We start from the raw sequence: 19,664 nt of genomic DNA, 5'->3' as shown, positions 1-19,664 counted from the left end.
GTTCGGACAGGCAGGTACAAAACCTGCTGGAACAAGGGGAGTAACTGGGGAGGAGCAAGGGCAGAGTATGCAAACTGGGACCATACAGTGAGAACAAGGAGAGGAGTTTATCTGTACTCCAGTGCAGCAGCAACTGGCCAAAAGAAATGCAGGTACGATGCAAAATAGGGGTACAATGAAAGAGAATAATACAGTGACATAGTATAAAAACATAACAAAAATCCTAGAACACATTTTCTCAAAAACTGGATCCCAATACCAAACTGGTTTGGAACAAGTTTGTAGGTTCATCCTTCTCCAAGCACCTCTGATGTGATACACAAAAACAAGTGAGGATGCAAAATAAAAGCAGGAAGAAACCCACGTTCTTGAGATGTTTCGAGGTCACCACAAAAGAACATGAGAATGAGTTTTTTACTCCCAGAAGGTTGTATTTTGAGGAGAGGAAGGAAGGGAAAGGAAGGGAAGGGAGAGGAGAAAGAGGCAAGGAAGGAAAATGGACAAAAAAAAAAGAAGAAAAAAAAAGAAGGGAAGGATAAAAGAGAACTCCTTCAGCCTCTTGCTCGCTTCTCCCACCCCATCCCATCCCCCAAAGCTTGGAGAGAGGTCATCTCCATGCCCAGCTTCCCACGGGATGCTCACGAGCCAAACACCTCCACGAACCGGGAGTTTATTGCACGAGAAACCATTTATTTGCCCAGACAAAAAAAAAAAAAATTCCACACAGGAATTTAGCTGTCTCTCTCTCGTTTCGGGTTTTCTCAGCTGTTTTTCTCCCTGAGGTTTGGGGGGTGTGTGGGGGGGGGGGTGTGTGGAACTCCTTGTGACCAAGGTGACCGGGATCCGGTTCCGCCTCCGCGCCGGGGGAAGCGGACGCTTCCCCCGGCGCGGAGGCGGAGCCGGATCCCGGATCCCGAGCCCGCATCCCGGCGGGGCCGCGCTCGCCCCCTCGGGGCAGGAGGATCGGCGGGGCGCACATGGCGCTGTACAGCGCGGCCGCCGCGGTGCTGGAGGGGCTGGAGCGCGGCCAGGGCGGCCTCAAGAGCCTCGTGTACAACAGCGGCTTCCCGGTGCGCCCGGAGGGGAGAAGGGAGGGACGGGGAGACCCGGGAAGAGGGGGTGTGGGGGGAGCCCCGGGGTGTGCGGCGATGCTGAGCCCTGCCCGCCCCGCAGCATGTCCGGCAGCTGTACGCGCTGGTGTCCGAGACCCTCCGCTACGCGCCGGTGCTCGAGAAGCTGCTGGATGGAGCCGCGCTGCTGCAGGCCGAGAAGAAGCTGCCCCCGCAGCTGGCCAAGGTACGGGGGGGTAGGAGGTGTCCCCGGAACCGTGTGGTCCTGGGGCTGGGATGTCCCGAACCCGAGGAGTCCATGGGCTGGAATATCTCCAACCCGAGGGGTCCCGGGGCTGGGATGTCCCAAACCCGTGGGGTCCCAGGGCGGGGATGTCTCCAACCCGAGGGGTCCCGGGGCTGGGATGTCCTGGAGCCGTGATGTAGCAGAGCCAGGATGTCCCTGGAGCCATGCGGTCCCTGGGTCTGTGGTGTCCCGGGGCTGGGATGTCTCCAAGCCGAGGGGTCCCGGGGCTGGGATGTCCCGAACCTGTGGGGTCTCGGGGCTGGGATGTCCCAAACCCGTGGGGTCCTGGGACTGGGATGTCCCGAACCCGAGGAGTCCATGGGCTGGAATATCTCCAACCCGAGGGGTCCCGGGGCTGGGATGTCCCGAACCCGTGGGGTCCCGGGGCTGGGATGTCCCGAACCCGTGGGGTCCCGGGGCTGGGATGTCTCCGAGCCCGTGGAGTCCTGGGGCTGGGATGTCCCAAACCCGAGGGGTCCCGGGGCTGGGATGTCCCGAACCCGTGGGGTCCCGGGGCTGGGATGTCCTGGAGCCGGGATATATCAGAGCCAGGATGTCCCTGGAGCTGTGGGGTCCATGGAGCCATGTGGTCCCTGGGGCCGTGGTGTCCCTGGAGCTGGGATGTCTCCAAGCTGAGGGGTCCCGGGGCTGGGATGTCCCGAACCCGTGGGGTCCTAAGGCGGGGATGTCTCCAACCTGAGGGGTCCCAAGGCTGGGATGTCCTGGAGCCGGGATATACCAGAGCCAGGATGTCCCTGGAGCTATGGGGTCCCTGGAGCCATGCGGTCCCTGGAGCTGTGGTGTCCCAGAGCCGAGCTGTCCCTGGGGCCGTGGTGTCCCTGAGGCCCTGGTGTCCCGGCTCACCCCGTGCCCTCCCCGCAGGTGCTGGTGTACGACCTGCTCTTCGGCAAAGGGCTCAAGTGCGGGGGCCGCTGGAAGGCGCTGGCCCGGCGGCACCGGGCGCGGCTGGAGGCCGAGCTGGCCCGGCTGAAGGTGCGGCACAAGGTGAGCCGCAACGAGGACCTGCTGGCCCCGGAGCAGGCGAGTCCCGCAGGTGAGAGGGCTCAGGGCTGGGTGGGCACCACGTGCTGGGAGCTATGGGGGGCTGTGTCTGACCCGCCTGGCCCCCGCAGCCTCCCAGGTCCCGCGCTACGTCCGGGTCAACACCCTGAAGACTTGTGTGGACGATGTGATCGACTTCTTCAAGCGCCAGGGATACTCCTACCTGGGCAAGGCAGCCAGGTGAGGGTTTCTTCCTGCTGTCCCACCTTACCTGGGGTGTCAGCAAGCAGCAGGGGCTTGGGATGAGGTCTGGTGGGTTGAAGGGTTGCTGGTCTTGGTGCTCAGGGTGGCTGGGTTGAGGTTTCCATCACCCCACACTCTTAGTTTCTGCCTCTCTGGGTGCTGCCTGGAGCTGGGGAGGAACTGTGGGATGAGAGGGATTCTCAGCCTGGGCTCTGGAGGGCTCTGCCATGGCCACAGTGAGCCAGGACTATGTGTATTCATCCTCCACATGTCTCATGGGCAGCTTGGAGGAGCTGAGGGCCCTCTCCGGAAAGAAGTTCTTGTTGGATCCTCATCTCCCGGAGCTGCTGGTTTTCCCTCCGCAGACAGACCTCCACGACAACCTGCTGTATACTTCAGGACACATCATTCTGCAGGACAAGGTGGGGGAGCTGGGGAGCAGGAGGCTGCAGGGATGGGAAAACCGTTGATGGGGTGGAGGGTCAGCTCCTTCCATGAGGACTGGGCTTTGCTGCAGCACTTAGGTCTAAGCAGAAACTGTGGATGCAGCCTTCCCTGAGGCTTTGCTTCCATAGCCTGCAGGTTTGGGATGAATTCCTGGGCTATAAAACCCTCCATGGGAGCTGGGGGACCAGCAGCTGGGAGGAGCACGGGGCTGTGGACTGGGTAAAACTTCCAGTGGAGGGTTGTGGTGGCCTTGGCCCTGTGTCACTGTGGTCCCTGTGACCACACAGTGCCAGCTGTGCCCTGAGGAGGGGTTGGGGTGCTGCTGCCCACCTCTCTCACAGGCTTGTCCTTCTTGCAGGCCAGCTGCCTCCCTGCCTTCCTCCTCAGCCCTACTGCTGGTTCCCATGTCATCGATGCCTGTGCTGCCCCTGGGAACAAAACCAGCCACCTGGCTGCCATCCTGAGGAACAAGGGGTGAGGGCAGGTTTGTAGGAGGGGTGGAAGGAGGGGGAAAGATGGCCGTGGTCCCCACAAGCCCATAGAGAGCACAAGAAGGTGGCAGAGCCTGTCACCCTGCCCCAAAAACTCAGGTGAGCTGGTGGCTCTGACAGCGCTGGGCCACTGGAAGCACCTGAGGGGAGGTGAATCACGTCAGGGTTCACTCCCAGCCCCCGCCCACAGATCTGCTCCATACTCCTGCGGGGTGGGGGCAGCTCCCAGGCTGTGCCTGCCTGGTGTCTGGGGGTTTCTGGGGCCAGGTGGGGTGTTCATGCCTGTCTTGGGCACTGTGCTCTGCCTTCAGCCAGATCTTTGCCTTTGACGTGGACCCCAAGCGTGTGGCCACCATGAACACGCTGCTGGCACGGGCAGGGGTCACTGGCTGCCAGCTGGCCCAGCAGGACTTCCTGGCCGTGGACCCTGGAGACCCCAAGTACAGCAGGGTGACCCATATCCTGCTCGACCCGTCCTGCAGCGGCTCAGGTAACACAGGGAGCTCTGGCTGCTCCAGGGGAGCTGGGCTGGGGGCGTGCAGACCCCCGGTGACAGCTCCTGTCCTGCAGGGATGGTGACCCGGGGGCCAGGGGAGGAGGTGGCCCCGAGCGCCGAGCGGCTGCAGGCGCTGGCCGGGTTCCAGCGGCGGGTCCTGGGCCACGCCCTGAGCTTCCCGGCCCTCCGGCGCCTGGTCTACTCCACCTGCTCCCTGCACCGCGAGGAGAACGAGGACGTGGTGCAGGCTGTGCTGCAGGAGCGGGGCTCAGCCTTCAGGTGGGTCTGCCTGGGGAGCCCAGGGGGCTTTAGGGCAGGGTTTGGTGCTGACACTCATTCCAATCCACAGGCTGGTGACCGCCTTCCCATCCTGGCCCTGCCGAGGACTCGCTGCCTTCCCTGGAGCCGAGAGCTGCCTCCGAGCGTCCCCGGCAGAGACCCTCACCCAGGGCTTCTTCGTGGCTGTGCTGGAGCGGTGCGAGGAAGGGGCTGATGCCCCCAGGTGAGAGGAGGGCTCTGAGGGGCTCCAGCTACTTCTGGGGGGCACCACAGCCAAGGCCAGGGTTGCTGGGCACCCAGGGGAGGGTGTGAGGGGAGGTGGAGGGGTCTGGGTGGGTGCGGGAGCAGGAGGCAGGAGCTGGGGCACTGGTGGGTTGGCTCAGGATGTTTGCTCTTGTCTGCAGCTCCCCGCCTGTGGCAGCTGAGGAGAAGCCACAGCGCAGAGAGGAAACGGAGCCAGGAGCAGCTCCCAGGAAGAGGAAAAGGAAAAAGCAGCGGGTGAAAGAGTGAAACAATTTTTTGGACTGCCCCCTGCCCAGCTGGGGCTGCAGGGAACACTCCTACTGCCTGGGCACAAGTCAGGCTCTGTGCCAGCTGCAGTGGGAAGTCTGTAACCCCTGCACTGAGTGCCAGCCCTGGGGTCACCTCAGTACCAGGGAGGGGGAACTGGTCACCCAGGGCTGCCCCTTGCAGCCAACCCCCTCAGGTTTGCCCACTCCGCACCCTGCAGGGCTGGGGTGCTGCAGCTCAATGTAAGGGGTTGTTTTATCATGTTCCCCCCCCCCCCCCAAAAAAGTCCTGACCCCAGCCTGATGTGGAGCTTCAGAAAAGCCTTTAACTGTAGAAATGAAGCAGAATAAAGTTTCTCTACTGTCGTTTCCAGCTTGTTTGTGCAGTCCTGCCCTGCTCATAGTAGAGGCAAAGTAGGAGGGGAAAAAGTGAATTAATAATAATGATAATCCTGTCCCTGCACCTGCCTTTGACCAGGGGGAGCAAGGACACATGAGCCACAGTGTGCTGGAAGTGGCACCTGAACCCCACCAGCCCCACATGTCCCTGCCCAGCCCCAGGAATTGCACACGTGTGAACACAGTCGTTTTATTTTAAACCAGGGACAGAAGAAGCAAGGAAACAAAAATTGCACATTCACACTAAAATCCTCATCAGCCACACCAGGAATGATCCAAGTCTTCAGTCAGTTAAAACCCAGCCTCTCCCCAGGCACAGGGGGCTCTCCCAGCAGGGGCTGTGTGGCAAGGAAGGGACAGCCTGGCACCTCACAGGGCTGGGCGTGTGGGACTACACGGTGCCCTCACCTTGTCCCTGCTCATTCCCATCTCCCTCTGGCACACAGGTCTTGCTGGAGCAGACCTGGCCAAACTCTGGCACCCCTGAGGACAGGGAGTGGGCGCTCTCCTGGCCCACCACCCTGCCTGGGGCAGAGGGAGGGATACCCAGGGTCAGTCTTGGTGGGCACTAATCCTGTCCCAGCCACTTCCTTAAACTCCAAGGATATGGTTTTTCAGCCTGGCTGCTCTCAGCCCACTGCACCCTCAGCTATGCTGGTGAGGGATGGCCAGAACCACCCCCACCAGCACCTGCAGGTCCTTTGTGTCCCCTCTGTGCCACACAGAGCCTGTCACCTGCCCTTCCTGCCCGGAGAGACACCTTGTCCCTGGCACTCAGCACCGTAACATGAGAGCTCCTGCTCCTCACCCTCAGAGAAATAATTAAAAAAAAGAGAGAAAAAAAAAAAAGAAAGAAAAGGTTTAGTCACATCCACATACATCACATTTAAAAGGAAGGGGATGATGTACAGCAGGGGGAGCACGGCAGAGCCCACGGGATGCAGCTGCCTTTCCCAGCACAGCACATCCTGGCGGGCACAGCCGGGGTGGGAACAGCTAAGCACTAACAGCTGGCAACCTCACTGAACCAAGCTTGAAGGAATTTGAAGGCAATTTAGCTTAAATATAAAAATAAATTTTTATTTTGTTAAAAAACGTTTAAATATTTGTAATTTTTTTTTGTCTTTTTTTTCTTGCTTTTTTTTTTTTTAATTTAGACCTCAGCAGACACACACACTCACACGGCTCGGAGAGTAAAAACCTGGCAGCAGAGCACTCCTGGGAATGGGGTGCCCATCCCTTGCCCTGGGCAAGGCAGGGGGTGGCTCTTGGGTGACCCCCAGCTCCGGCAGTCTCTTCCCATGAAGCTCCCAGGCAGGGAAGGGTGGGATCCCCGCTCCTGGCTGGATGGGGACAGGGGAGGCAGCATTGCAGCTCCTCAGAGCTGGTAAAACCCAAAGGAAGGGGGATGAGCTAAAAATGAAAAGCACTTTGGACTTGGGAGGGGTGAGGAGAACCCATCCGCTCTGGAATCCTGGGAGCGGCTCCACATCTCCCCCTCCCAGGTGGGGAGGGGGCACCAGGAGTGAGGGGAAGGGAGGGGAGAGACTGCCAGGGTTGGAACCCCCCACCCGACCCAGCCGCCTTTCAGTCATGACATGGAAGGGACAACTCCCCAGCACGAGCAGCCACGCAGTGATGCTACTGTCAACACCCAATTAGCTGGGGCACGTCCCCCCCCCCGGGACCGGCGCCCCCCAAAAAAGAAACTCCAAACAGCAAATCCGGCATAACCAACATGCCGCCACACACACGGTTCAGCTCTTCCTCCAAACTCGATTCAGTGAGCGCACAACGGGAGCACGGATAAAGCAGACCAGGGGGAGCGGGGTGGGGGCAGCCCACAGCCCCACGGAGCAGCGGGGATGGGACAGGGGTGGGGGGATCCCCATCCTCACCCCGTGCCTCCAGCACAGGCCCAGGGGTATGGTGTGCCCTCGGCTAGAGGTGACAAATTAGGTCACTCAGCTGCAGCCATGCTGGTCATCCATGGCACCGGGGCAGCACCAGGCTGGCGCCAACCCCAGTGGCAGGGATGGGACCATGTTCACCAGGCCACGGGATGACAATGGGAAAGACTTTGGGACTGGTGAAGATGGGGTCCCTGGGCAGCCTGGAACTGCAGCATGGCCCCAGTGGGGCTCCGAGCAGGACACAGCCCCAGGGCTGGCTGAGGGCTGGGGGGGGCACAGGAACAGCTGGAAGAAGCAAATGGGGAAAAATTTACACGTCATTAAACATGGCAAAATAAAGTGAGGGGAGGGACGTTGTGGATATGTACAGAGGGTTGTCCAGCCTTGGCTCTGAACTGTTCAAGTAACAAGAGTTTGGTTTATCCCATTCCAGCCACCCGGCACAGGCTCCGGTGGGTGGCAGGGATGGGGCCTGGTCCCACCACGGGGACAGCTCCAGCCTGGAGCCCCCCACACGTGGGCCAGAGGGGCCCAGCAGCACCGGGGTCACTTTTTGCGGGTGTGCTGCCTCCGTGCCTGCAGCCGCTGGCGAGCGCCCGTCTTGGATCCTGCCCCGATGGAGAAGGTGGGGGTAGACGAACCTGGAAGCAGAAAGGTGGCTCAGGGCCCTGCAGCCTTGGGGGCAGCATAATGCCCACCCTGGGAACAGTGTGATGCCCAACATGGGAACAGTGTGATGCCCACCCTGGGAACAGTGTGATGCCTGACATGGGAACAGTGTGATGCCCACCCTGGGAGGAACAGAAGGTTTGGTGTCCCCTGAGCCCAGCATGCACCACCTGAGCCAGCTCCCAGAACACATCTGGGAGCCCTGCTACTGTCCCCAGCCCGAGGAGACACCATGACCCATGAGCTCCCCAAGGCTGGAGCACCATCTCACTCCTTACCAAAGGATGGGCCGACTCCTCCAAAGCCTGAGGCAGGAGTGCTGGGTGTCCTGAAGGAAAGGGTGCTGCTTCCACTGCCCACAGCTCCTGGGACGGGTGTGCTCTGCCCAAAGGTGGGCGCAGGAGCTCCTGCAAATCACAGAATCAGCAACAGGTCACTGTGAGCCGGGGTTGGCAAAGGAAGAAGAGCCTTTGGGAGCCAGTGGCACCCACAGGACACACAGGACTCGGCAGGGGCTGAAGCTCCCGGCCTCTGCTCCCAAAAAGCCCTTTTAATGCCAAAGTTACACTCTCTGGGTAATCCCTGGGCTCTCCTGGCAGCGGGGCTGCACAGAAGGATTTGCCAGGGAGGAACAAAGGCCTCTGTCTTTCTACATCAAGCAGTTGCTCAGCGTGTGGGTTTTAGTTCTGTGGTAGCTGGGATGGCCCATTGAGGGTGTGAAATGTTAGGGAAACCCTGAAAGTGAGGACAAAGAGATGGTAGTCACTGGCTGGCAGCTTCTCTGCCTGCCAAGGAGGTCCAGGTGGCTGTTAGGGACTGGCACAACCTTGGCTCATGCAGGACACCTGGCTGGGGGTAGAGCCAGGGAGCTAGTGCCTTCAGAAGGACCAAGGAGAGTTTAAGGATTCTCCTCCACCACTGAGGGCTGAGGCCCTGGACAGGGAGGATTGGAAGTGCCTTCCCTTTGCACAGAGAGGCTCTGCACAGCAGGAACACTGGCCTCTCCAGGGCTGTGGAGCCCGGGAGCTTGGCAATGTCCATCAGGAATGCTGCTGCCCAACTCCAAACCCCCAACATGGCCTGCAGTGACAGGACAAGGAGTAATGGGTTCAAAGTGAAAGAGGGGACATACAGGTCACACATATTGAAAAAATTCTTCCCTGTAAGGGTGGTGAGGCCCTGGCACAGGTTGCCCAGAGAAGCTGTGGCTGCCCCATCCCTGGAAGTGTCCAAGGCCAGGTTGGACAGGGCTTGGAGCAACCTAGGCTAGTGGAAGGTGTCCCTGCCCAGGGCAGGGGAGTGAAACATGATCTTTAAGGTCCCTTCCAACCCAAACCATTCCATGCTGACTCACCTCCAAAGGTGGGCTTGCTGTTGGGGGTGCTGGTCATGGTGAAGGCGAAGGGGGTGCTCTGGCCCGGTGCCCCCAGCGTGCTCTGCTGCAGGGAGGAGCCGAAGGGCGCTGCTGCCGGGGCCGTCCCACTCTGCCCAGCCCCGAAGTTGAAGGCCACGGCCGGGGAGCTGCTGCTGAGGCCCGGCGTGCTCATCCCGAAGGCGCCGGCCGAGGGGCCGGGCTGGGTGGTGGCCCCGAAGGTGAACGGAGACGGGGTGGTGCCAAAGACGGTGCCACCGGCGCTGCTGCTCGTGGTCTGGGTGGTGGCACCGAAGCTGGATGTGGTGGAGGTGGTTGTCCCGAAGGAGAACACCGAGGTGGTGGTGCCGCCGAACGCTGCCTGGGTGCTGCTGGTGCCGAAGGAGCCCTGGGCGCTGGTCGTGCCAAAGGCTGTCTGGGCGCCGCTGCCGAATGCCGGCTGAGCCGCCGACTGTGCCAGGGGGGCTCCGAAACTGAACGGGGGGGCGAAGCTGACGGGGCCAGCAGCGGGTTTGCTGGCAGACGCTTGGCTGTCGGCAGCCCCGGCGCTGAAGGCGCTCCCAGTGCCGGGGTACGGCGGTGGTGGCTTTGCACCGGCGCTGAAGGAGCTGCCAAAAGCTGAAACGGAGGAGCCGAATGTCAGCGGCGCTTGAGCTGTGGTGGCTGGGGCAGAGGAGGTCAGTGTGGTGCCCCCAAATATGCTAAAGCCCGCAGTGGTGGTGGCAGCAGCTGTGGAACTTGAAGGTGCCTGGCCAAAGGCAGGGCCTGCTGGGGCAGTGGTGGTGGCAGTGACCGTGGCCAGAGGTGGCTTCCCAAACTGGAACACGGGCCCTGGGGTGGCAAAGTTGGTTTCTGTGCTGGGAGCGGAGCTGGCCGGGGCCCCGAACAGGAAGGGCTGTGCCGCGCTGGTGGAGGTGGCAGCGGTGACGGTGACAGCCGAGCTGGCGGCAGGGCCCGTGGAGGCGGGCGGGGTCAGTCCGAAGCTGAAGACGGGTTTAATGGTGGCATCCGTGGAGGAGCTCTGGGTGGCAGCTGTCGTAGCTGCAGTGGTGAAAATGATGTTGGGAAGGCCCGTGAACACCGGGGTAGGCGAGGAGGCTCCGGGCCGCTCTGGGGCTGGTTGTGCCGTCGGTTTGAAGGCGAAAGGAGAGACCTTTGCTGGAGACGAGGCCGCGGTGACGCTGCCGAAGATGGGCTTGAACATGGTGGTGGTGGTGGAGGACGTCGAGGAAGGGCCTGAGCTCGCAGACACGGTGGCTGTGGTGGAGGTGACAGCCGTGCAGGCTGCCGTGCTCTCGCTCTTCGGCACAGCCCCGAAGATGGGTTTGAACATGGGGGTGGGCATGGCAGTGGCCGTGGTGGGCATGGCAGTGGCTGCAGTGGGCACAGCAGTGGTCGGGGTGGGCGCAGCAGTGGCTGTAATGGGCATGGCAGTGGCCGTGGTGGGCACAGCAGAGGCCACAGTCGCCGCTGGCTGGCTGGCAGGAGGGGTATTCAGCATTCCAAACAGGATGCTTGGCTTCGGGAGAGAGGGAGATTTGCTGGGGGTCTGGCCCAGCTCAGTGAACGCAGAAGGTGCCAGGCTGTTTGGGGGCTGCACCCCCAGGGCAGGGGGGGCAGGTGTGCTCAGCACGGGCACAGGCTTGATGTCAGCAGAGGTGTCAGGCAGAGAGCTTGACTCCAGCGACACTGTGGGGGCGGGTGGCTGGGCAGCTGATGGAGGTGGCTGGGATGCTGCTGCAGCTCCAGTGGTGTCTGGAAAGGGGGAGAGAGCTTATTTAGGGATAGAGGGGCACCTACAGACAGCCCGCCCTTCTGCCTGGCACCCACCTGCTGGTGCAAAGTCTCCTGGAGCAGCCCCCACCACACACAGCCCTCCACACTTACCACAGCCCCCAGCAGGACCAGGGGCTTGGTGTCCCCAAATGTGCCCCTTTGAGACCTACCTGCCAGCTCTGCTGCCAGAGGAGCATTTGAGCAGGAGGGTTTGTCACCTGCCTCACAGAGGAAACGTGGAGCTCCCGCTGTGACTGCCCGGCTCTGCCGGGGTCCCATTCTGCTGACCCTCCTCCTCCCCCTCACCTGGTGCTGTGGGTGCAGCCTGGCTGCTCTGCATCTTCTTCAGGCTGTCCAGGAGCGAGGAGCTGGTCAATGTAGGAGCTGTGGAGGCAGGTGCAGGCCCTGAGGAGGTCACGGTGAACACCAGAGGCTTGGACACAGGTGTCATCTCTGCAGTGGTGCTGGGGACTGCATCTACAGGGAAGGACAAAGGAATCAGGATCCACAACCGGCTGTGGGGGACAGACCCTTAGCAGAGCTTCTCCAGCAGGCAGAGAAATGACACCAACACCCCACAGCCCTGCGGAACCTCACACAGCACCCTGGGGACACTGGGGCATGAGATCTCCTCACTCTGAAGGCAAAAAGAGCAGCCCCAGACTGAGGCAGGACAAACCCAGATGCTTCCCCAGACTGTGCTACAGACAGCCCACTGCTCTACCAGCCCATACCTGGGCTTGCTCCTGCCACCCTTCACGTTCCCAGCCCGCCCTTACCAGCCTTATCCTCCAAGACACTGTTGAACCACTGCAGCATTGCCTTCTTCTCCGCATCCAGGTCCTCCGAGGTGATGGAGTAGCCCAGCTGAGGCGGCGGGGGCTGCCAAGAGAGAGCAGCAGCAGCTTAGCTCCTTCCCAGGGAAGCAGAGCCTCTCGGAAGGTGTGCTGGCGACTGGCCGTGGCGAGCCCCGTGAAGCAGCTGGTCCTGCCGCAGCTACCGCGGAGCTCCGGTCCCCGACTCTGCTGGACCCCCGGCGTGGCACTGAGGGCACGGCAGGCCTTCCCCAGGCATTACCTGGTCCGGCAGCAGGCAGCACAACCACGCACAGCCCACCAGACACTGGGGCTGGGGACAGCGTCACTTCCCACTCGGCCAAGGACGGGGCCTCCTTCCTGAGGGCAGGCAGGTCAGTGTCCCCCCAGCCCTGCAGAAATTGCAGTGAGCACATTCTATTGCCAGAGCGGGGCCAGAGGGGCTGCGAGACAGCGACGTACCAGCACCAGCTGGTCCCCACGGAGCGACGACAGCAACGGGATCTTCCGCTTGCGCTTCCCGCTGCTCCCCGGCGCCGACGGCGGGCTCAGGGAATTCTGCTTCTTCCACACCGGCGACTCCGCCACTGCAGAAGGAGACAGGTCAGGCCCAGCTCCGGGCAGGTGCTTGGTTGTACTGATGGGGCTGTCCCAACCCCTCTCTGGATGGCCCAGCTTGGAGGGCAGAGCCAGGGGCAAGGTTTTCAGCTGCTCTGATGCCCTGGAAGAGCAGCTGGAAGAGCAGGGAGACTGGGACAAGAGCCTGCTGGGGCTCTGTGGGTCAGCAACCCCTTCCCAACTCCAGGGATGGTCCCTGCACCATACCATGGGGCCCACCTGCCACAGGCACAGAGGGCTGCCTCTCCGTTTTAGCTGAGGAAGCACTGGAATAAGCTCAGCCTGGAATTTGATCAGAGCTCCACTCACCACAGCAGGTCTTGGCCAAGGCTGACACCTGAACCCGTGCTGGGTTGGGAGCTGGAGTTCCCCCTTGCAAGCCAGTTCCCAGGCATCTGCTAGTACCCCAACACTGTCAGCACCCCCTAATCACCTGGAAATCCCACTAGGGCAGTCCCTGAGGCCAGCTGAAGTAGCACTGCTTTGGGAGCAGCACATTCTAAGTTTCCAGATGACCTCTCAAGCCAATCTCACAGCAGGCCTTAGCTACCTCAGCTACCTCCTGTTCTGATTTTGCTCACCCTGGTGGCCCATTCAACCCAGGTGCAGAGCCAGGGCCCACCTACACTCACCTTTCTCTGTCTGCAGCTCCTTGTCCGACTTCACTGGGGTGGAAGTGTTGGAACGATGTGACTCCTCTTCCCTGTGCAAACAGGAGACAGCCAGTTAGGATCAATCCTGGGCTCAGCCCCATCCCAGGGAACAGGACGAGACTGAACACGCTGAGGATTCCCACCAGCACCCCTGGTGTTTCTTTGCCGCCTGCAAACAGACCTCAGGACAAGAACCTTGTGCAGCTCCAGGCAGAGGAGCTGCTTCCTGCTCCAGCCCCAGCTTGGCTGGGCCTGCACCCCCTCCTCAGGATGGGTCAGCCCTGGGGGGCAGCTGGGGGTCCTGGATAGGAGCACTGCCCCTCACAAGTTAGACTCAGCCTGTCACCAGGTGATTGTGTCAACCAGGTGATCGTGCTGACTTTAGTTCTGACACAACCTCAGGCTCCTCTGATTTGGGAGAGAGGAGAACATGTGCTGTGCTCGAAGGCAGGCACTGCGATACAGCCCTGGGATTTGATTTTGAGGAGATGGCAAAAATCAGGGCCTGTCTTTTCCCAGTGTTCCAGCAACCACCAACCCAGGCCATGCCACTGCCATAAGGCACCATCACCTCTGCAGCAACTTGAGCCCTTGTATCTCCGACCCGGCCTGGGAGCAGGGCAGGGGTGGCACTGCAGTGCCACAAGGCAACAGGGGAGCCAATCGACACGACAAGGGGGTCTCCACACCAGTGAGTGACCCACCATCACGTCTTGGAGAGGAGTCTGGACTGTCCCAGCTCCAGTGGAAAGTGGGACTTGGGCACTGGGTTGGCTGGGGAGGCGACAGCTCCATTCCCAGCTGGCTCTGTGAGAGGCTGGTTACCTGGCTTTCTTCAGAGGCCACTCTGGGGTCTGGGGACGGGAGGACGCTGGGCTGGACATTGGGGACACGCTCACACCCCTTCTCTTCCACAGCTGGAATAAAGAGACACCAGCAATAGCTCACTGTGGGGCTGGCAGGGAGCAGAGCCCTCTCCCCCCTGCTCATCCCCACTCAACCCCATCACCTGGGACTGTGGATAATGAGCTCAACGAGTCCAGAGCCCCTCCTGCTTCACCAGCACCTAACTCCCCTTCACATTTTGGGGAGCTCAATGTCTGGCCACCCCAAGCTGAACCCACATGGGGAAAAAGCAGCATCCAGGGCTAGGACACTAGCTCTTGCCTTTGTGTGACAAAGACAGGGGCTACTCAGCTGCCTTGGGCACCCTCATGTGTGTGGGGCTGCTCTGGCAGGAGCCAGCACCTCCTTGCCAGGAATTCAGAGCAGGATCCCAACGCAAGGATCTGACTCTTCCCAGCCCCAGCAAACCTCTCCCTACCGCTTCTTGGAGCAAAGCTTTCCCCACACAGACATGGCTAAGTGTCCCTGGCACATCTGCAAGCCCAAGCAGGATACAAGCAGTGCTGCATCAGTGAGCAGCTGGGACCTGGGTCAGAGAGGGAACACATGGCTCCCACACTGCTGACTCCAGCTTAAAAGGTGTCAGCGCAGCAAAGCCTTTTTTTTTTAACTTTCACCTGCATCTATCCAGCCTTGCAGACTGGCCAGGGATGAGGAGGGAGAGCAAAACAGCCTCATCCTTGGTTTGGTGTAAAAGCAGCAGGGCAGCTCAGCCTGGGACTCCCCAGAAAACAGGGAACATTGCTGCTGGACCCACAGCCCACCTGACCCTTGGGGACGTGAGCTGAGCCACACCAGATCCAGGCAGTCAGCCACGCTGCTCTTGATGAGCCCAGCACTGGGATTCCATGGGTGATCCCAGAGGAATGTGCAGCCCAGGTGTCCGTACCTGTGCCAGGCCCCGGCTGGAGCTGTAGGAGCTGGTGATGGCGTTGCGGATGGAGCTGGGGATGCCCCCGGTGTACGTGTTGTTGAGGGAGCTCATGGAGGACGTGCGGGACCTCTTGTTGGAGCAGTCGTCGGGGCAGTGAGAGACAAGGCCCCTCTTCAGAGAGCCCGGCCTGCAGGAGGGGTGTGAAGGCTCGGTGAGCTCCCCTGCTCTGCCCAAAAGTCCTTTCCATGCCAGGCAGGTGGAGGAAAGCAATCCCACTCCTTACAGGCTTGGGAATAACCCTCAGCAGCAGCACAGCCCTGCTGTCACAGGGTGACAGACCGACAGCCTCTCCTGCTCTCCCCCAAAGCCAGGCTCTGCAAGCAAAATCCAAGCCCCTTTTCCAGATCCCACAGATTTTTGCTCTCCCTGGCCCCCCATCCCAGAAATTCCTTTTGGCCCAGTGGGCACTTACTTGGGTACGAGAGAGGCGGGGGCACCGTTGGCTACCAGTGGCTCAAACGCTGATTGCCCACTTCCACTGCTGTCGTGGCGCCTGTGGGAGAGAGGGTGGAAGCCTGGGGCAGTATGGAAGCCTCTCCCAGCCTGGGGAGAGGCCCCTTTCCAGGCAGGCTCAACACTGGGAGAGCTCAAACCCTGTTTGTTTTCCCGGGACCCAATACCCAGGACAAAGTTCTTCCACATCTGCAGACTCCTGAGGATTTTCTCTCGCCCCGGGCCTGTCCTCACTGACTCTCACCCCAAACGCCAGCATCCTGCTGGGCACAGCAGTTTGGGCATAAGAAAACAAAAATGTTTTGCACAAGTCCATTATTCTAAGCCAAAATGCTTCCAGAAATGAGCTGCTGAATCTCTCTGAACCAACCCGAGCTTTGAAACGCCCATCTCCAACTTTCTGCCGAACCAATGCCCTGGACTGTTTGAGTCAGAAGCCGAATTCCCCTTCCCACAATGATTCCATGGGGATCTGAAGTGTGAAAGTCCCAAAGCAAAGCTTGCTGTGAAGCAGAGCTGGAGGTGTAGGACAGCTCTCCTCAAGCTCTGAGCACGCCTACCCCACAGCACAGGCCACTCCGCGCTCTCCAGCTGACACAGCTCCTTTCTGCCCTCCAGGATCCTGGAATTTTCTGCCTACGAGCATTCCTTGTGCTTCCCAGACAGGAATGCCTTCAACATTGGCTTTTGTGGCAGAGTTGTGTATCGGCATATTAAAACAGAATAAAGAAAACCCCTGAGCTGATCCCCTCTGTGCATCCATCCTGTTGTTGTCCTGCTTGGCTCAGATAAACCAAGTCAAACATCCAAAGATGGGAATTCAGTGCTGGAGGAGGATGGCGTGCCCTGCCTTGCCCTGCTGTGCTCTCTGGGTCACCTCCAGCAGCAGGACAATGTGCCTGGGCACTGCCCAAGCCACTCTCTGCAGTGTTCCAGCTCCCTGCCCAGACCAGCCCCAGCACAGAGGGAACAGCCTCCATGGACACAACTGGGAAGGATGAAGCAAGTTGGAGCAAGTCCAGAGAAGGTCACAAAGTTGGTAGGGGGACCGGAGCAACTTCCCTATGGAGACAGGCTAAGAAAGCTGGGGCTGCTCAGCCTGGAGAAGAGAAGGTTCCAGGGAGAACTCAGTAGCCTTCCAGGATCTGAAGGGGCCTACAACAGAGCTGGAGAAGGACTCTGCAGCAGGAAGTGTAGTGACAGGACAAGGAGTGATGAGTTCACACTGAAAAAGGGGACATTTAGGTTGGCTATACTGAAGAAATTCTTCCCTGTGAGGGTGGGGACACCCTGGCACAGGTTACAGAGAGAAGCTGTGGCTGCCCAATCCCTGGAAGTGTCCAACGCCAGGTTGGAGCAACCTGGTGTGGAAGGTGTCCCTGCCCATGGCAGGGGGTGGAATGAGATGGTTTTTAAGGTCCCTTCCAACCTAGGCCATTCCATGACTGCATGAGTGCAGGGCAGTGAGGCAGTGCTGTGCCTGGGCTGTTGGACTCCAGCAGACCTTGCAGTCAGGATTTACTCCTGGTCCTTCCCAGGGCGCTGGCAAAACCACTGCACCCTCCTTCCCTGAGGCTCAGGGCTGGAAGTCGCTGACCTCGACTAACAGAAGCAGCAGTGTCTCCTGTTTACCCTCACATTTCACCTCTCTTTGCTCACTCAGCCCATGAGGGAAATGCGTGGAGCTTTCCAAGAGGGCTCCTTCCAGCCAGGGATCCCATCTCTCTTGGGAGCCCGGGGCTGACTGAAGGACAGAGCCCACAGCAGACACCAGCACTTCCCACCACGCCTTCCCAGTCTGCAAATCCCTGTGAGAAAACAAACCATTTCCCAGCCAAGCTTCCCAAACCACATCCCAGCCCTTCCCAACCCCAGCCAGGCAGAGGAACACACTGGACCCACACCTAAACCACATCCCTTTGATCTCAAGGACAACAGGAGCCTCAGAGGACTGTCTGACACAGCCCCAAGGGCCAGGTGATGGATGGGGTGTGCTTCCTCCCTGCAGTTCCCTTACCACAGTGCTCTTCCAGCCCAGATCCTGGTCACACCACGCATGGCACTCTCTGGGACACATCCCATTGGTCACCACTGGAGCGAGAGCCCCATCTGTGACCTTCCCAGCACACCGCCAGTGACCTGAACTGCTCCCTCGTTACCTTCTCTTGCTCTCCTGATCGTTCCCAAAGGTCTGCTCCTCCTCCTCCTCCTCTTCCACAGCCCTTTTCCTGCTCTCCCTGATGGCACTCAGCACAGTCTCCTTGGCACACGGGTCAGGGCTGCTGGTGGCTTGGAAGGCCAGGGGTGAGACCAGCTGCTCCAGGCTGGGGGGCAGAGCAGAGCACACTGTTAGGCTAGCTGGGATCACTGCTCAGAATTCCCCCACGGAAAGGGGGACACGGCTCTTCTGGAGGTTTAGATCACACCATCCTCCCAGCCATGTGGCAGCACTCAGGATGGGATGGTACTCCCAGGGCTGATAATGCGGCTTCCCCCAGTGTGTCTCGATATCCCCTGTGGCTAATAAGGGGGTTCCCCCCGGTGTGTCCAGTATTCCTGTGGTTATAAGTGGGCTTCCCCTCGTGTGTCCCTGCAGTACCCCCTGTGATTCCCTCCAGTGTGTCCCGGTCCCCTCCGTGGCTGATAACCGGGCTCCTCGCGGTGTGTCCCCGTCCTCTCTGTGATTCCTCGGTATGTCCCGGAATCCCCCTCTGTGATTCCCCGGTGTGTCCCGGAATCTCCCTCTGATCCTCCCGGTGTATCCCAGTCCCCCGGAACTCACGCCGGGGCGCGGGTGATACTGGCGGCGGGCGGTGCGATCCTCACGGTGACGGGGCTGCGGAGCGGGCCGGCCCGGCGGGCCCAGGGCGCGGCGCGGGGCGAGCCGCCCTCCCAGCGGGCGGTGGTCAGGCCGAGCGGCGCGGCCGGGCGGGGTTGCGGCAGCGGGTACCGGCGGCGCGGGGGCTGCGGCGGGCAGCGCGGGGCCCTGCGGGACACAGCGCGGTCAGTGCGTGGCGGGGCTCCCCCCGCCCGCTCCCCCCATCCCTCCCGTCCTTACCCGGGCTGTGTTCGGCGCGGCGCGGCCCTCACGGCCGGGCCGCCGTTGGCGGCGGCTTTGGCGGGCGGGCGCGACGCGGGCGGGCCGGGCCGCATGGCGCACCAGGCGCCCGCCGCGCCCAGCGCCGCCGCGCCCAGCAGCGCGCCCCGCAGCAGCACGCAGGCCAGGGCGAGCGCCAGCGCCGCGGCCACGGCCAGCGCGGCCCTCACGGCCCCGTCCCGCCCGCCCGGCCCCGCGCCCGCCATCGCCGCGCGCCCGCCGCTCCCGGCGTGCTCTGCGCGCGCAGAGCGCGGGGGCGGGGCTTTTAGAGGGTGGGCGGTGCCTCAGAGATGGGCCGTGCTACACGGAGGCGGGACTTAGCGGGTGGGCGTGGGTTCCGGGCTGAGCGGGGACGGCCCTCCTGGCGTATCTGGGGGCGGGGCTTAGAAAGTGGGCGGGGTCTCAGCGGGTTATACGGGGCTCACGGGGTGGGCGGGGCTCTGCGGGTGAGCGGGACCTTGCCTCCCGGGTGGGCGGGGCTTATTGAGGTGGGCGGAGCTCTCCGGTGCGAGCGGAGCCGACCCTCTCGGCGCTCCCCGTGGGAGGGGCTTCGCGGGCGCGGAGCTTCCACAGCATCCGGGGCTGGGGGGGCGGGCGGGAGAGGCTTCCAGATGAGAGAGGGTGGGAGTGGCTTGTAGCGGTGGGCGGGGCTTCCTGGCCGAGCGGGGCCGCCCCCCGCGGGCTCCCGGCATGCACTGCGCGGTACTGTTAGGGGGGGCTTTAGTGGTGGGCGTGGCCTCGCCCGGCCCCGCCCCAGCCCCTCCCACGTGTCCCCGCCCGGCCCCGGCACCCCCCGAAGCCCTCGGCGCTCTCCCGCTCCGAGGACAGGGCCGGGGACAGTCACCCACGTGGCGCTGGGGACTGTGGGAGGGTCGCAGTGGCTCGCTGTGCCAGGGGGGACCCCAGGGGACATGGCTGTCCCAGGGGTTGTCCTGTCCTGCTGCCAGCCAGTCGGATCCTGAGGAGCAGGGACCACGGCAGGGACCAGGGCTGAGAGGAATCGTGGCCGAGTCATGACAGGCTGAGACAACGACAGGGACAATGGCAGAGACTGTGCAGGAAGGGATAATGGCAGGGACAGTGGCAGGAAGGGACCGTGGCAGGGATCATGCAGAACACCGCCGTGGGGACACCCCATGGTGTCACCCCAGGTCCAGGTGGCCCTGGCAGGGCTGGGGGACACTGAGTGTGCCCAGCGTGGGCTAAGCACGCTTAGGAAGGGACATTCCCCGAGAT

At 61.5% G+C, this 19,664-nt stretch overlaps 2 protein-coding genes across 2 annotated transcripts; one reads left to right on the top strand and one right to left on the bottom strand.

The window, feature by feature from the left end:
• Positions 1 to 912: 912 nt before the first annotated feature.
• On the top strand, positions 913 to 5,097 carry NSUN5 (NOP2/Sun RNA methyltransferase 5). Its single transcript, XM_064677672.1, has 10 exons — positions 913 to 1,070; positions 1,174 to 1,296; positions 2,239 to 2,410; positions 2,490 to 2,598; positions 2,885 to 3,023; positions 3,407 to 3,522; positions 3,851 to 4,029; positions 4,110 to 4,314; positions 4,385 to 4,537; positions 4,719 to 5,097. Exons 1-10 carry the CDS (start codon positions 978 to 980, stop codon positions 4,822 to 4,824), a joined length of 1,395 nt encoding a protein of 464 aa, XP_064533742.1. The 5' UTR covers positions 913 to 977; the 3' UTR covers positions 4,825 to 5,097.
• A 301-nt stretch (positions 5,098 to 5,398) lies between these two features.
• LOC135425405 (nuclear envelope pore membrane protein POM 121C-like) lies at positions 5,399 to 18,664 on the bottom strand. The gene is made up of 13 exons (XM_064677664.1): positions 18,390 to 18,664; positions 18,114 to 18,317; positions 17,491 to 17,655; positions 15,291 to 15,371; positions 14,834 to 15,005; positions 13,864 to 13,955; positions 13,018 to 13,088; positions 12,230 to 12,354; positions 11,732 to 11,834; positions 11,259 to 11,429; positions 9,159 to 10,931; positions 8,083 to 8,211; positions 5,399 to 7,776 (listed from the first exon to the last, which is right to left on the bottom strand). Exons 1-13 carry the CDS (start codon positions 18,632 to 18,634, stop codon positions 7,682 to 7,684), a joined length of 3,426 nt encoding a protein of 1,141 aa, XP_064533734.1. The 5' UTR covers positions 18,635 to 18,664; the 3' UTR covers positions 5,399 to 7,681.
• Between the last annotated feature and the right edge of the window lie 1,000 nt (positions 18,665 to 19,664).

Source organism: Pseudopipra pipra, chromosome 21, assembly GCF_036250125.1.
Source record: "Pseudopipra pipra isolate bDixPip1 chromosome 21, bDixPip1.hap1, whole genome shotgun sequence".
Lineage (NCBI taxonomy): Eukaryota > Metazoa > Chordata > Aves > Passeriformes > Pipridae > Pseudopipra > Pseudopipra pipra.
This window is presented reverse-complemented; position numbering and strand designations above follow the sequence as displayed.